At 42.8% G+C, this 15,476-nt stretch overlaps 1 protein-coding gene across 3 annotated transcripts in view; it reads left to right on the plus strand.

Annotated features, from left to right (window-relative positions):
• The first annotated feature begins 3,564 nt into the window (after positions 1 to 3,564).
• Positions 3,565 to 15,476, plus strand: part of LOC132780337 (polycomb protein SCMH1) — a 38,823-nt gene continuing 26,911 nt past the window's right edge. Inside the window, exons 1-5 of one of the 3 annotated variants that reach the window (XM_060783986.2) lie at positions 3,565 to 3,704; positions 10,545 to 10,630; positions 12,806 to 12,876; positions 13,284 to 13,518; positions 14,006 to 14,094. In XM_060783986.2, coding sequence (XP_060639969.1) covers positions 10,606 to 10,630; positions 12,806 to 12,876; positions 13,284 to 13,518; positions 14,006 to 14,094 — 420 coding nt within the window. In that variant the 5' untranslated portion in view covers positions 3,565 to 3,704; positions 10,545 to 10,605. Of the gene's footprint in view, positions 3,705 to 10,544; positions 10,631 to 12,805; positions 12,877 to 13,283; positions 13,523 to 14,005; positions 14,095 to 15,476 lie in introns of those variants that run through there. The other 2 variants (XM_060783985.2, XM_067460650.1) reach the window with 2 other exon arrangements.

Genomic DNA, 15,476 nt, shown 5'->3' on the forward strand with positions numbered 1-15,476 from the left:
TATTCATATGCACATGCACACATTCATACACACACATATATATGCACAAACACACACAAATATACACATATACACACATACATATACGTATACACATATATACATATAAACATGCACATATACATGCACACACATACATATCCACATACATACAAATATACACACAAATATGCATATAGACAAGCACACACATATAGACAATATGCATTATTCACTGTGCTGTCACGCGCTGGGCCTATGACAATGTCTGTTTATAGGACGTGTTTTCTGTATACCCAACAGGACACCGGGGTGCCTCAGCTAAAGGGTCCCACAGGTTTCCCAACACAAAGTTCTGTAGAGGCTCAAAATAAGTCCAACCAAGTTCTTTATTAAGGCTTAAATCTTCAAACAAATGCATAAAATGCCATATAATCTTGAAAAAATGGTAGCTTTCTTGATCTGCCGACAAGGGACAGGCAACTGTTTGATAAACTGTTCCTTTCCTCTTTAGGGAAACCTTCCAACCCCTCCTTGGGCAATCTTTCTTAACCCTGCTGGCGTGAGGCCCCAACTCCCAGCTCCAAGCTGCGTTATGGATAGCCCGAGTGGTCCCTTACCCAGGCAATGTTTGCTGCAGATCTGCCAAGCTGGTGTCCTTTTAGTTTCTCCACAAAGGCTGTGGAACTGTAACTTTACTCTCCAGCAAAGCTGTAGAGGTTTTCTTTTTCCCAACAAAAGCTGGCTGTAGATCTATATCTTTAATCCCGGCAGAGCTGGTTGTAGATCTATTTCTTTGACCCCAGCAGAGCTGTAAGAAGCTAAGCTTTTTACAGGTGGGGTAGAGAGAAGCCCACGCGTCCTACTGTAAGGCTTCAAACTGTGAGACTGAACTGAAAGTCCCCTTTTTTCCCTACAAACCTGGGGGAAAGGGTGGGTGTAAAGGCTCTAACGATGATTGATAGGTTGTTGGCCCTATGATTGCAAGCTGGGGAAAGCTACCCAATTGCAAAATGCATGGCCAAGATGAAATTCAAACAAACTAACAGTGCAAGAAAAAGAATAAAATCTCCTGGCACAGCTGTGCCAGCACATACACATATAAACACACAAATACACACACACACACACACACACACACACATATATATATATATGAGGGGTATTTTTTAAGTAAGGTCCGTTTTGTTGTAGACACTAGTTGTTCGCGCGCATACCGCAACGAGCGCGTGCGTTGTGTACCGGCATGCCTCGGGAACAACTGTGCTCAGTTTCCTCTCTGTAGCTAACCTGTATGGTTCTGTTCTGTGCTTTAAAAATGTTTAAGACTATCAACTCACTCGCCGCATGTGAGGTTTGCTCAGTGATACGGTTTTTGTCAGCAAGGAACCTGCCTGCTGCAGAAATCCATCGACAGATTTGTGAAGTGTACGGTGATACTGTTATGAGTGAAAGCAAAGTGCGTAAGTGGGTACGACAATTCAAAGATGGCCGTGACAACGTCCATGATGAGGACGTTGCCGTCACATCACATTGTTGGCTCGTGGACAACAAGTTAAACATGAGCCAACAATGTGATGTGGCGGCAAAAAAAGCCAATGGGATTTTGGCCTGCATCAATAGGAGCATAGTGTCTAGATCTAGGGAAGTCATGCTACCCCTCTATTCTGTTTTGGTTATACCACATCTGGAATATTGTGTCCAATTCTGGGCACCACAATTCAAGAGAGATATTGACAAGCTGGAATGTGTCCAGAGGAGAGTGACTAAAATGATAAAAGGTCTGGAGAACAAGCCCTATGAGGAGCGGCTTAAGGAGCTGGGCATGTTTAGCCTGAAGAAGAGAAGGCTAAGAGGGGATATGATAGCCATGTATAAATATGTGAGAGGAAGCCACAGGGAGGAGGGAGCAAGCTTATTTTCTGCTTCCCTGGAGACTAGGACGCGGAACAATGGCTTCAAACTACAAGAGAGGAGATTCCATCTGAACATGAGGAAGAACTTCCTGACTCTGAGAGCCGTTCAGCAGTGGAACTCTCTGCCCCGGAGTGTGGTGGAGGCTCCTTCTTTGGAAGCTTTTAAACAGAGGCTGGATGGCCATCTGTCAGGGGTGATTTGAATGCGATGTTCCTGCTTCTTGGCAGGGGGTTGGACTGGATGGCCCATGAGGTCTCTTCCAACTCTTTGATTCTTTGATTCTATGATTCCATGACCGCTCTGGTCGCCCTTCGACGACATGAAAACGGCAGTGAACTCTTGGTTATCGGAGCAAGCGGCAAGTTTTTATGAAGAGGGTATTTTAAAATTGGTTCAGAGGTATGATAAGTGTTTGGACAAACTTGGCAACTATGTCGAAAAATAGAGTGAAGTAGGTACTTTCTGAAAATAAATTTACTTTTTTGAAATAAACTTTCATTGTGTACTTATGTTCCAACGGACCTTACTTAAAAATACCCCTCGTGTGTGTGTGTATATATATATATATATATACACACACACACATACACACACACAAAACACATATACACAGACTGGGCCACAGCAACGCGTGGCAGGGGATGGCTAGTTATATTATTATAATTTATTATTATTATTTGAAACACAATATGCATTCAGTTGATGCCATACATCAAGGGAACCACTGACCACATAGGGAAGCTGATGAGGAAACACAACATACAAACAATCTACAAACCCACCAAGAAAATCTAACAAATGCTACGTTCAGCAAAGGACAAGAGGGATCCTCTGACCTCTGCAGGAGTCTACCGGATACCATGCAGCTGTGGACAAGTCTACATAGGGACCACCAAACGCAGCTTTGCCCAAACACGAATCCAGGAACATGAAAGGCACTGCAGACTACTTCAACCAGAGAAATCAGCCATAGCAGAGCACCTGATGAACCAACCTGGACACAGCATTTTATTTGAGAACACAAAAATGCTGGACCACTCTCACAACCACCATGTCAGACTACACAGAGAAGCCATTGAAATCCACAAGCATGTGGACAATTTCAACAGAAAGGAAGAGACCATGAAAATGAATAAAATCTGGCTACCAGTACTAAAAAACTCTAAAATTACAACAGCAAAACAGCAGAGAGAAAAACAGGCAGGGACATCTAATCACCTTTCAAGAAGAGTTTGCTCCAGGCACAGTCAGCCCATTGTTTGCTAATCAAGGTGGTCAGTGGAAAGACTCACACCCAGCCCAACTTACAAAAGCCCTTTGTCTCACCCTGGTCATCACAGATATATAAACCCCTTTTTTCCCAGCTCCAGCAGACCTCACCTCTGAGGATACTTGCCACAGATGCAGGCGAAACGTCAGGAGAAATGCCTCTAGAACATGGCCATGTAGCCCGGAAAAACCCACAAGAACTGAGTGATTCCAGCCATGAAAGCCTTCGACAATACAATATGCATTATTATTACCACAACAACATTAATTGTTGTAGTAATAATAATAATAATAATAATTATTATTATTATTATTATTACCATCATCATCATCAAGGGAAGGGAAGGGGAGGAGGTGGTGGAGGGCCTCCCATCCCGCAGGCTGGCCGAAGCGCCCCCAAGCGGCCAGGGGTGGCGCCGGGCCGGGCAGGCGGGCTCTTCCGCTCCTTCCCGGCCCTCCTTTCCCAGCTGCAGCGGCGGCACCCCGGAACATGGCGGCGATAACGGTCGCGAGGCGGTGAGGAGCCACGGCGCTGCCAGGTGAGCAGGGCCTCCGCCAGGGAGAAAGGCGGAAGAGAGGCCCGTCGGGGCGAGTCCCACTCCGGGAAGGGCGAGGGGAAAGCCGGAGGCCTCTGCAGCCCCGTAGGCCGCGTCCCTCGGGCAGAGTGACAGGCCTGCCTGTCGCACAGAGAGGGCTTTGGAGGCGCCCCCCTCTCCCAGGGCGACGCCGTGGAGGACGAGGACCAGGCCGGGCCCGCCTCCGTTAGCATTGCTTAGCATCCCCTCTTTTCCCTCTCGCTCCCGCTGCGCAGAGGCCTTCTCTGGAGCATCCCATGCCAAACGCGCATGGGATTGGCTTCCATACCGTGTGGCCCGCCCTGTCATTGTATGTGGCCCTCAGGTGCTGGGCAACAACTCCTGCATAACAGGCATGGGCCAACTTGGGCCCTCCCCCCAGGTGTTTTGGACTCCAACTCCCACCATTCCTCACAGCCTCAGGCCCCTTCCTTTCCCCCCTCAGCCGCTTAAGCCACTCTATCCTCACCGTTCTGAGGGCCCTTCCACACAGCCCTATATTCCAAAATATCAAGGCAGACAATCCCACATTATCTGTTTTCAGCTGGAATATATGGCTGTGTGGACTCAGATAACCCAGGGCCCTTCCACACAGCCCTGTATCCCAAAATACCAAGGCAGACAATCCCACATTATCTGCTTTGAGCTGGAATATATGGCAGTGTGGACTCAGATAACTCAGGACCCTTCCACACAGCCCTATATCCCAAAATATCAAGGCAGGAAATCCCACAATATTTGCTTTAAACTGGAATATATGGCAGTGTGGACTCAGATAACCCAGGGCCCTTCCACACAGCCCTATATCCCAAAATATCAAGGCAGACAATCCCACAATATCTGTTTTGAACTGGAATATATGGCTGTGTGGACTCAGATAACCCAGGACCCGTCCACACAGCCCTATATCCCAGAATATCAAGGCAGACAATCCCACATTATCTGCTTTGAACTGGAATATATGGCAGTGTGGACTCAGATAACCCAGGGCCCTTCCACACAGCAATATATCCCAGAATATCAAGGCAGACAATCCCACAATATCTGCTTTGAGCTGGAATATATGTCAGTGTGGACTCAGATAACCCAGGGCCCTTCCACACAATGATATATCCAATAATATCAAGGCAGACAATCCCACAATATTTGCTTTGAACTGGAATATATGGCAGTGTGGACTCAGATAACTCAGGACCCTTCCACACAGCCCTATATCCCAGAATATCAAGGTAGGAAATCCCACAATATTTGCTTTAAACTGGAATATATGGCAGTGTGGACTCAGATAACTCAGGGCCCTTCCACACAGCCCTATATCCCAGAATATCAAGGCAGACAATCCCACAATATCTGCTGGAATATATGGCAGTGTGGACTCAGATAATCCAGGGCCCTTCCACACAATGATATATCCCAGAATATCAAGGCAGACAATCCCACAATATCTGCTGGAATATATGGCAGTGTGGACTCAGATAACCCAGGGCCCTTCCACACAATGATATATCTCAGAATATCAAGGCAGACAATCCTACAATATCTGCTTTGAACTGGAATATATGGCAGTGTGGACTCAGATAACCCAGGGCCCTTCCACACAGCCCTATATCCCAGAATATCAAGGCAGACAATCCCACAATATCTGCTTTGAACTGGAATATATGTCAGTGTGGACTCAGATAACCCAGGGCCCTTCTACACAATGATATATCCCAGAATATCAAGGCAGAAAATCCCACAATATCTGCTTTGAACTGGAATATATGGCAGTGTGGACTCAGATAACCCAGGGTCCTTCCACACAGCCCTATATCCCAAAATATCAAGGCAGAAAATCCCACATTATCTGCTTTGAACTGGAATATATGTCAGTGTGGACTCAGATAACCCAGGGCCCTTCTACACAATGATATATCCCAGAATATCAAGGCAGAAAATCCCACAATATCTGCTTTGAACTGGAATATATGGCAGTGTGGACTCAGATAACCCAGGGCCCTTCCACACAACAATATATTGCAGAATATCAAGGCAGAAAATCCCACATTATCTGCTTTGAACTGAAATATATGGCAGTGTGGGCTCAGATAACCCAGGGGCCTTCCACACAGCCCTATATCCCAGAATATCAAGGCAGACAATCCCACATCTGCTTTGAACTGGAATATATGGCAGTGTGGACTCAGATAACCCAGGGCCCTTCCACACAATATATCCCAGAATCTCAAGGCAGACAATCCCACAATATCTGCTTTGAACTGGGTTATCTGAGTCCGCACTCAGATAATGTGGGATTTTCTGTCTTGGTATACTGGGATTAAGGGCTGTGTGGAAGGGCCCTAAGATAGGTCAGGCTCATTAGCCCAAGTTATTTCTTCATGAGAACAATAACTAGGACGTTCCCCATTCTAGAGCAACACCAATCACTGTTCTATGTAGTTGTAAGGCTTTTAGTTAAGACTAATAGATAAGTGGAACCTTTGCATTCCGGGGGTGGGCTAGATCTCCAAACATCAGGTGCATAAAAGTGTTATCATGGCCTTCTATATGACAACTTGGAGGCTTATAAGTAGCTATTGCTGAATTGCATATTGCTTGATTTGATGGAACAGCAGGACTGCTGACCAACAGGTCAGAGGTTCAAATCCAGGACGAGTAAGTAGCTCCCCATGTGGGAACGTGAGAGAAGCCTCCCACAAGGATGGTAAAACATCAAACATCTAGGTGTCCCCTGTACAGTGTCCTTGCAGATGGCCAATTCTCTCACACCAGAAGCAACTTGCAGTTTCTCAGGTCGTTCCTGATACGAATAAAAAAAGATGGAACATGGCTCCTAGAGACTTCTAAAACACAGCGCACTGCGTTCCTCTCATTTTCCGTTACATTTCAGCCCAAGGCATTTTAAAACGGTTCACTTTAAATGCCAACAAGGAACAGACTGTTGCAAAATTGGGCTGTTTATTCATTTTTTAGTCTTCAACTCACAAAAGTATCCTACACAGTTACGTAGATAGCACATCAGCAATAAAATAATAGAAAACAACAATTCGAAAATATTTTAGAAAGAATAACAACAAACTACCAATGTTTAAAAGAAAACAATATTTATTCCAGTCTTTTAAAAATACAATATTGAAGCAAATGTAGCTCATATTTCTGACGTCAAGACACCACAGAAAAGTCCAATTCTACCCACCACTTTGTGCATATTTCTGTCCTACTTTTTTCCAGATTGCTTCCTAGTTTGCCCTTCTTTCCTTAAAAAATTGTTGTAAATTCTTCCTTCTTGATTCCTTTCTTACTTATTTAACTTTTGACAGTTGCTTTATAGCCTGCCTGTCCACATCTACCACACTAATCCGTTTGTGGCTTGAAAGAAAACAGTCAACTGGTTTCCAATTTCGTATAGTTTCCATGCTAGTTGCAATCAGCCTTGTTGCAGGTTGCTCTTTGCATGTTTGTATGACCAAGTAAAAGAGGGGGGGAAAGCATCCTTATTTTCCCAGAAACCAAATGTCCAGGGAGCTGAAAAAAACCCTGCACGTTGCCAAATAAATCAAGTGTGGATGATGTACTGAGTAACAACACTTTTAAGACAATGTAAGGAGAAATGCCTTACTTATAAAGTACAGAGAGGAAAAGTAAATCAATGAAAGTGTTTTGATTTGTAAAGCATACTTTTGAAAGCGAAAAGATACTTTTGAAAGTTATCTCTTCTGATACTAGTCAATTTTAACTTGTGAATTTCAACCTGCATTTCATGGGTGAATTTAGTCTGTATTTTACCTGTGTATATATGTTATATGTATTTTAATAATGTTTTGTTTTCTCTCACTGTTTTAACCATATTGTACCCCATCTCAAGCCACAAGAGAGGCAGGGAACTATTATTATTATTATTATTATTATTATTATTATTATTATTATTATTTCAGAGAGACTAAGGCCCCTTCCACATAGCTGAATAAAATCCCACATTTTCTGTTTTGAACTGAGATAAATGGCAGTGTGGACTCAGATAACTTAGGGCCCTTCCACACAGCCTTATATCCCAGAATATCATGGCAGAAAACCCCACATTATCTGAGTGTGGACTCCGATAACCCAGTTCAAAGCAAATATTGTGGGGTTTTCTGCCTTCTTATTCTGAGATATAGGGCTGTGTCGAAGGGTCATCAGCATGGGATTCTTGTGACCTTCCAATTGTTGTTGAACTGCAAATCTCAGCAGCCCTAATCAGTGTAGTGAAAGGTGAAGTATTGAAGGAGTTGCAGTTCAAACCATCTGTGATTCACACCCTGGCATAAACAAAGGATGTCAATCAGATTTATCTTGAATATCATTTTATGATGAAATTGAAATGGGAATTGCATGTCTATAGCAGTGTGTCTTCTAAGGTCACTTTGCCCTCAAGCTTTTAAGTGCTTAAGAAATGACGAGTAATTACTTTTGAGATTGTCTTTCTGTTCAGAAGCTTCCTAAATATATCGGCAGGAGGCTATGGTGACAACTTGGATTTTAGTTAGAAATGCACTTAACCTTTCTAATTCTTACTTGTTCTAGTCAGGGTTGATGGGATCTGGGGTCCAAAAATCTGGAAAACTCTAGTTTGGCAAGGCACTGTAATGTAGGTAAAGTGACAGCTCACCTTGCAGCTGAAAGCAAGGATGGGGATTACTGATTGTTGAACTGCATGCCACCAGGCTTCATAGTCAATAAAGAGTTTAGAGTTGTGCTCTAACAACTTTTGAAGTGGCCGACAATTATTATTCCTGGTCTTTAAACTCAAAGGGCACAGGTGACTTCAGAAGGAATATCATTTGCTCACAAACTTTCTAGGCCTTAGCATACTTTATAGAAATGGGGCTACAAAGTGGAATCCACGACATGCGAGTGTGGAGAAGAGCAAACCACTGACCACCTGCTGCAATGCAACCTGAGCCCTGCTACATGCAGCAACACCAGAGGCACTCCAAGTGGCCAGATACTGGTCAAAGGACATTTAATCAACTACCAAGCTTGCAAACTTTGTGTTTTGTTTGTTTGTTTGTTTTGTTAAAAATGTCTGGTTGCTCCTGACACGATAAATAAATAACACTCTTATAAGTATATACCAGGCGTGCCCTACTCGGCAGTGGTAAGGGGCCAATATTAAAATAGGCGATATTTCTTTGGGCCACTTCTCCTCCCTTTGATTGGCTTCAACTCCTCACATGACCACCAGTATGCCCATCCCTCTTCTTCCCCCTCCCACCCTTCATAGAATAAGTGGATTGCATGTTGGTCAGGTCTGGTATAGATACACAGGGTGTCCGAGGGAACTGGTGCAAGGCAACTTCCTAGGACATGTTATTTGGGGGAAGGGGAAGAGAAATCAAGCCCTCTTACTGGATGCTCCCACCCTGAGAAGGAAACAGAAATATGCAAAAGTATGATAGCTGGGACCCAGCACTGGTACACTGGTTGCGCAGCGTTCCTCTGAGTTAGAGAAGAGAACACGCGCGCAAGACAGCACACTGAGTGAAGAGACCCAGCTGCGGCAGGATACCAGTGTAGTAATGTAACGCAGGTGGGACAGGATAACAGTGAAGTAATGTAAGAGTGACTGGATTTTATTAACTGCTCATATTTCTCCCCTCCTTTCTATCCTTCCTTCCAATGCAACAACGTTTTTTAACATGTTTGCATACGATCTCCGGATAGCCTACATCATTATGCTTGGCTGTCCTCCCCCGCCTCCTTTCTACGGAACTACCTTGTCAACTGTCGTAGCTGTGTCTCTCACTGCATGCGGTCTCTCACGCATGTGGTGCTGTGTCTGGTGCATGTGTTCCCTTCAGAGCCGCGTTACGCAACCAGCGTAGTGCTATCAGCACTGGGTTCCAGTTATCATACTTTTGCCCAGAAATGACTGAGGAGAACTGGCCAAGTAAGGTGTTATCCTTCACACATGGGTCTCTTAATGGATCTGTTGGCTTCCCTCCATGGCCTCTCCAGACTTAGTGTCCCAAATACCTCCAGCAACTACTGGAGTTTCCTCACCTGCATTGCCCCTTACCATGACAGAAGATCTCTACAATCCTTGCTATATATTGCTTTTTCACTCTCCCTCCTTTCTTCTTCTTTTTGGTTACCAAGGGTATCTTTTACCAACTTGGATTGGTATGACAGCTACAACCATTTGTAGTTTTGATAGTCTTAAAATTGGATGACAGCAATATTCTACCTGGTTGGTTTATCTGGGGCTTTACTTGTCCAGATTTGTGGCTCAAATAGAACTGAGTGGATAGGTCATTGATTGGGACAGGTGACTGATTCTACCTGGTTGGTTTGTACGTGCCTGCACATCTATGTAATAAGGAGAGATCCTTTTTGTTCTATTGACCTGTCTTTGTAATTCCCTTCTCCCTCCAGTAGAACCTTGATGACATTTCAGCACCTGTTGAAAATGTCTATTTGCTGACTTCAATCCCTATCTTATGTAAACATTTTGAATTTTGGAGGACTACTTTTTTTTCTTTTTTCTTGCTGTAATGAATTTACTAGAACACGTAAGGCTTTTGATAACATGCAGAGCATAAACCATTCAAGCAAATAATTAAGTAAAATGATGTCTTAAAACAAAATAGAATGGATCCAAAATATTCAGTTTCATTCATAAAACCCTAGAGCTGAAATGTGAACACTACTATTGATATTTGGCATTTGATTTGTAAAAAGCACAGTGCGTTGACTGAAATTCTTCACCACATGTTTGACACTTCATATTCACTTATTTTCTCTTTTTAAATTATTTTTACCTAGACAACTTCAGGTCAGTAAACCTGAGCCAGTTCCAAGGTGAGGACCTGTAACAGACATTATAATGCGGAAGCCAAGCCCTCAGAAGGGTAAGTGCTAATAACAGCCCAAGAAAAGACAACAAGTTGATTGTTCAGTGTATGTTACTGAGACCAGAGACAAAAGATATAGATGCTTTTAAAGAAAAACTTATGGATCTGCAAGTCTTAGTATGGAATTAATTTTATATTGGGTGCATAGGAAAACATTTTAGATTTATTTAGAAGTAGAAAATGGCTTGTTGTTGTTTCACACAAATAGATCTATGCATTTTCGCTTTTCTCTCTCAGTTGTGTGCATGCTCAGAGCTGTTTTGAACAAGAACAAAATTCACACAGAAAAGTAGAAATGCACAAAAAAGTAGGAATATGCAATGCATGGTGACTGTGTATGTGCATCTCACTGCAGTGTTGGGATGGGATTGCAATTTTCTTGTGAAATACATCCCACAAACCAATTTCCACCAAGAATGTTTACTTCATGGAGTGCATAGAGTCCATCACATAGGGCACTTTTTCACAAGTATTCGTGTCACGTTGTGAGTTTCAAATGTTAATACATCTGAGAAGAATATTGTCAAAATTCAGAGGCTTTTAGCATCATATTTTAGAGTGTGCCTCCAAATTATTTGTTTAGTTTTTTTTAAAAAAAAAATCTTGGAAATGGAAGCTTGTTCTTCAAAAGGGGGCCTGTCTTCTGCCTCTGTTGTACTACATATTGTATTGTCAAGATGCTACTATAGTGTTGTTGCTGAGCGTAGTTACTTTGACACTGCTAAGAAATAGGCAGCATTTTGCCACATGTTTCTAGATTCTCTCCTTTTCTGCATGCAAGTGAACTTTATATCCCTAGTATTTTTAAGGAAGCTTAACTTACCATACAGTTAATGGGCAAGAAGTCTTTTGAGGCTGTGTTGCTGCTTTGGCTTATCATCTGCTTATACTCTCAGCATGGTGATAGCCAGTACTATGTTAGCATCGCTTTTAATGAGGCACAAAACCAAAAACCATGGCAGTTTTCTCCAGTGGCTGTAATATTTTTCCTTCTACAAGGCAAATAGTGACTGTGTGTATGGTGTATGTATTTAAGGCAGTTTTCCTTTGTTTACTAGTTTTTAATCTATAGTTATTAGGCTTGCGCATTTGTATAGAAACGCAACCTGCTTCTGTTTGTTTCATTTGTAAGGCCCCTGTTTTCATTTTCGAGTGCTTCCAAAAAGGGGCGCCTTTCCGAATGGGTGTTTTCATTCCACATTTGAAAATACATTTTTTTTTACCCATTGGCCACTATGGGCGGGCTTCCCTAGGCTCCCCTTCCCCATAGTTTTAGGGACAGAGGGGTCAAAATCGCCACACATGAAGGATTCATCTACCACTCTTAGCCCACCAAGTTTTAAAACGTTTGGGTCAACCCCTGATTTTTAGGGATTTTTTTCTCTCTATAAATAAAATCTTAAAAAACATTCCCTCTTTGCCCCCACTGGCCCTGCCTTCTAACTTCTCCAGGAGCAGCAGCAGGACGGAGGGAGGCAAGGCACCATTCCTGCCTAGCAAATGATGCTCTACACACACCACACCCACAGCCCAGTGCCTAGCCTCACTTCTTCTTTAACTGCTGGAAATAGGGGGAGGGGGATTCCCCTCCTCTTCCCACCATTTTTGGGTTTTGTGCTCCGTCGCGAAATAAAAGGAATGAAAGAACAAATGAAATGGGAGAAACGAGTACCACACACACCTCTAATAGTTATATGTTATTTTATGTATGTGATGTTTTTTACATTTTATGTGAGGCATTGAATTTTGATATTTACCTTCCTATGAACTGCTTTGAGTTCCCCAGGAGCAGGGGCAGCTCAACCCATTACGCAAAGTAAGCGTTTGCAGTATAGTTAATTTTGCCCAGGGGCGCTCTTGAGGCGCTCTTGGGGGAAAATAGACCTTGACATATGCGAGTTGTAGTTACTGGGATGTATAGTTCACCTACAATCAAAGAGCATTCTGAACTCCACCAATGATGGAATTGAACCAAATATGGCACACAGAACTCTCATGATGAACAGAAAATATATATCAGTGATTGGGGGGGGGGGGGGGGGAGAGAAATACTGTTTGCTTACTGTTGAAAATTACCTAGGGCTGCCTCTGCCCAGGGGTGAGAAAAGCTGTATATAAATACATAATAAATAAAGGTTCTCAAAATCAACTTCTCCCCTTTCTTTCATGCAGGTCATTTTGCCTGGGAGAGATATTTGAAAGAAACATGTTCCATCCCAGCTCCTGCGCATTGCTTCAAGCAGGTAATGGGAGCATTTCATGTTGTAAAGGGGTTGGTATGAAAGGTTTTTTTTTCTAGTCAGCTCATAGATAAGTGTGGGATAGGCCTTCTCATTAAGGAGAAATGTCAACAAATAATCTAATTCAATAAAGACCTGGTAGATCCGGAAAAAAATGATTTTCTATATAAATTCTTTTTAATTATTTAGCAAAGTTTGATTTTCATGATTTGACTTTTTTTGAAGTGTTAGGTGCTGTGTTGTTGACTGGATTTTCCCCCTTTGATCCTTATGCCAGTTTCTTTTTGTTGCTTATTGTGACATCTGACTTTGAAGCATTGATGTGCCAAGAACAATTCAGGGATTAAGAAGTCTGGAAAGAACAGAACATGTGTGATCTTAAGTCTGACTGAAATCCTTGTTTTCCTCAGTCATATTCCCCACCAAACAATGAATTTAAAATCAGCATGAAGCTAGAAGCCCAAGATCCTAGAAATACTACATCTACTTGCATTGCTACTGTGGTTGGACTGACGGGTGCCCGTCTCCGATTGCGCCTCGATGGCAGTGACAATAAGAATGACTTTTGGCGTCTGGTGGATTCTGCAGAAATCCAGCCAATTGGCAACTGTGAAAAGAATGGAGGGATGCTACAGCCTCCTTTGGGTGAGTCAAAACTCTGCTTGCCTCAAGGACTAGAATTAGGATTGTAATTTTTATACTTTTATATGATCAGAAACAGTTTGGATAGCAATACAGTACAAAAATGTCCAAAGTACTATGAGAAAAGAGGCTAAATATCAGGATATGTATGCACGGTGGAGAGTACGGGAAGTCTGCCAAAACATTACTAACTGGGTTACTCTGCGGGCACAAAACACATTTGTGTGAATTCATAGATGACTACTTAAAGAACCACATTTGCAGGTAACTTGTCCCTTTGATTTTTGATTTCTCCTTACCCTACTTAATAAAAAATACCATAATGTATCAAATGATTGTGTAACTTTGAATCACCCTAGTGGAAGCTTCCTATCTTTTGTGAGAATGCTGTGGTGAAATCACAATGATGTCAAAATGTAAGGATAGCTGGTATGGCAATGCTGTCATCTGGTGATATTCTTTTTATGGCCTCTGAATCTGTTTGTTTCAGGATTTCGGCTGAATGCTTCTTCTTGGCCCATGTTTCTTCTGAAGACTCTGAATGGAGCAGAAATGGCTCCTGTTCGAATTTTCCATAAGGTATGGTAGCAAATGAACTACATTGCTACATATTGTGAATATTGTATAGCTGGATTTTGATATGCTAAAGCTTGGTTCATCTTCGTGGTCTCTTGTGAATCACACAAATGGATCATCTGCGCCTGTGCAGAGCTCCTTTGGAACCTTGTGGAACTCTACTGACACATTTTTGGCGGAACTCATGACTGAGGTACGAGGGTTGAATGAAAAGTAATGCCTCCACCTTCGTAATTCCTCAACAGATGGCTGTACTGGTATGCGGTAGGTACTGCCTTGTTCAGTAGACTCTCCTCTACAGTTCCATTTTGGCGGGAAGCTTTAGCATTGAATGGTTGTGTTGTTAAAGTGTGAAGTATGGAACCCTGTGCAGATGGTCGGTCAGTGCGACTCAAGCAATGTGCAGTCATTGAAATCTTGACAGTAGAAGGTGTCACCCAAAGGAGATTCATCAGAGAATGCAATGGTGATTGTGTTGATGTGAATACTGTGCGTTGTTGGGCGAGTAAGTTTAAAGATGTTGAGGTAGGAACATCTGACTTGCGTGACGAACAAAGAGTTGGACGTCCTGTAACAGCAACCACTGAGTTTCACAAGCAAAAGGTTGACAGATTGATTCAGGACAATCATCGTATCACTCAGAGAGAAATTTCAAGCATAATCAGCATTTCACAAGAACGAGTGGGTCACATTATTGCTTTGCTTGGCTATTGGAAGATCTGTGTGTTGGGACTCAACCTGTGTGTGAACTTGAGCCTGAATCTCTGATTCTGTTGCCTAATGTTGATATTGATGTAAATGTTGAAGGGCCTAGTTTGGATAGTGAGGCTGAAGTGATCAATGAGGACGAGGTTCAAGATGGAGACACTTTGGGCAGTAAAAATCCTACAGGCTTTGATTTAGAGGCTTCAAGGGAAAAGCCAAGTTCTCATGAGAAAGAAAATTCACTCCCTTCTTCTGGCTTGAGCTTGCAAGATAACTTGACACCTGGTCGGGTCAATGATAACAGCCACAGTTTAGAGATAAGCCAGAGCCGCGGAGAGACTCAATGTTTACGTAGGTCCTAGAGAATTCAACGACTGAAACCAAAGATTAGAGTTAGCCGGAATCAGTTTCTGGGATTTAAGAGTGGCCGTGAGGGGGATTTCCTCAGACCAAGCATCGTTTAGTTCAAGTACAAAGCTCCAAGGCTTTTCAGTTTCCAGCGGCCTGGTTTCCAAGGGAATTTCTGGCTTTAAGTGAGATTTAGCAGGGGCTAATCTGTTCATGGATTTCCATTTAGAGTTTTCTGGATTTTACTGTTTTGGAGTTTCTGCAAGCTTTCTGAACATTGATGTTTACTGTTTCATTTTGACTTCTTTACCTTTGGACTTCTATCTTTTTAT

Source organism: Anolis sagrei, chromosome X (genome assembly GCF_037176765.1).
Source record: "Anolis sagrei isolate rAnoSag1 chromosome X, rAnoSag1.mat, whole genome shotgun sequence".
Classification (NCBI taxonomy): domain Eukaryota; kingdom Metazoa; phylum Chordata; class Lepidosauria; order Squamata; family Dactyloidae; genus Anolis; species Anolis sagrei.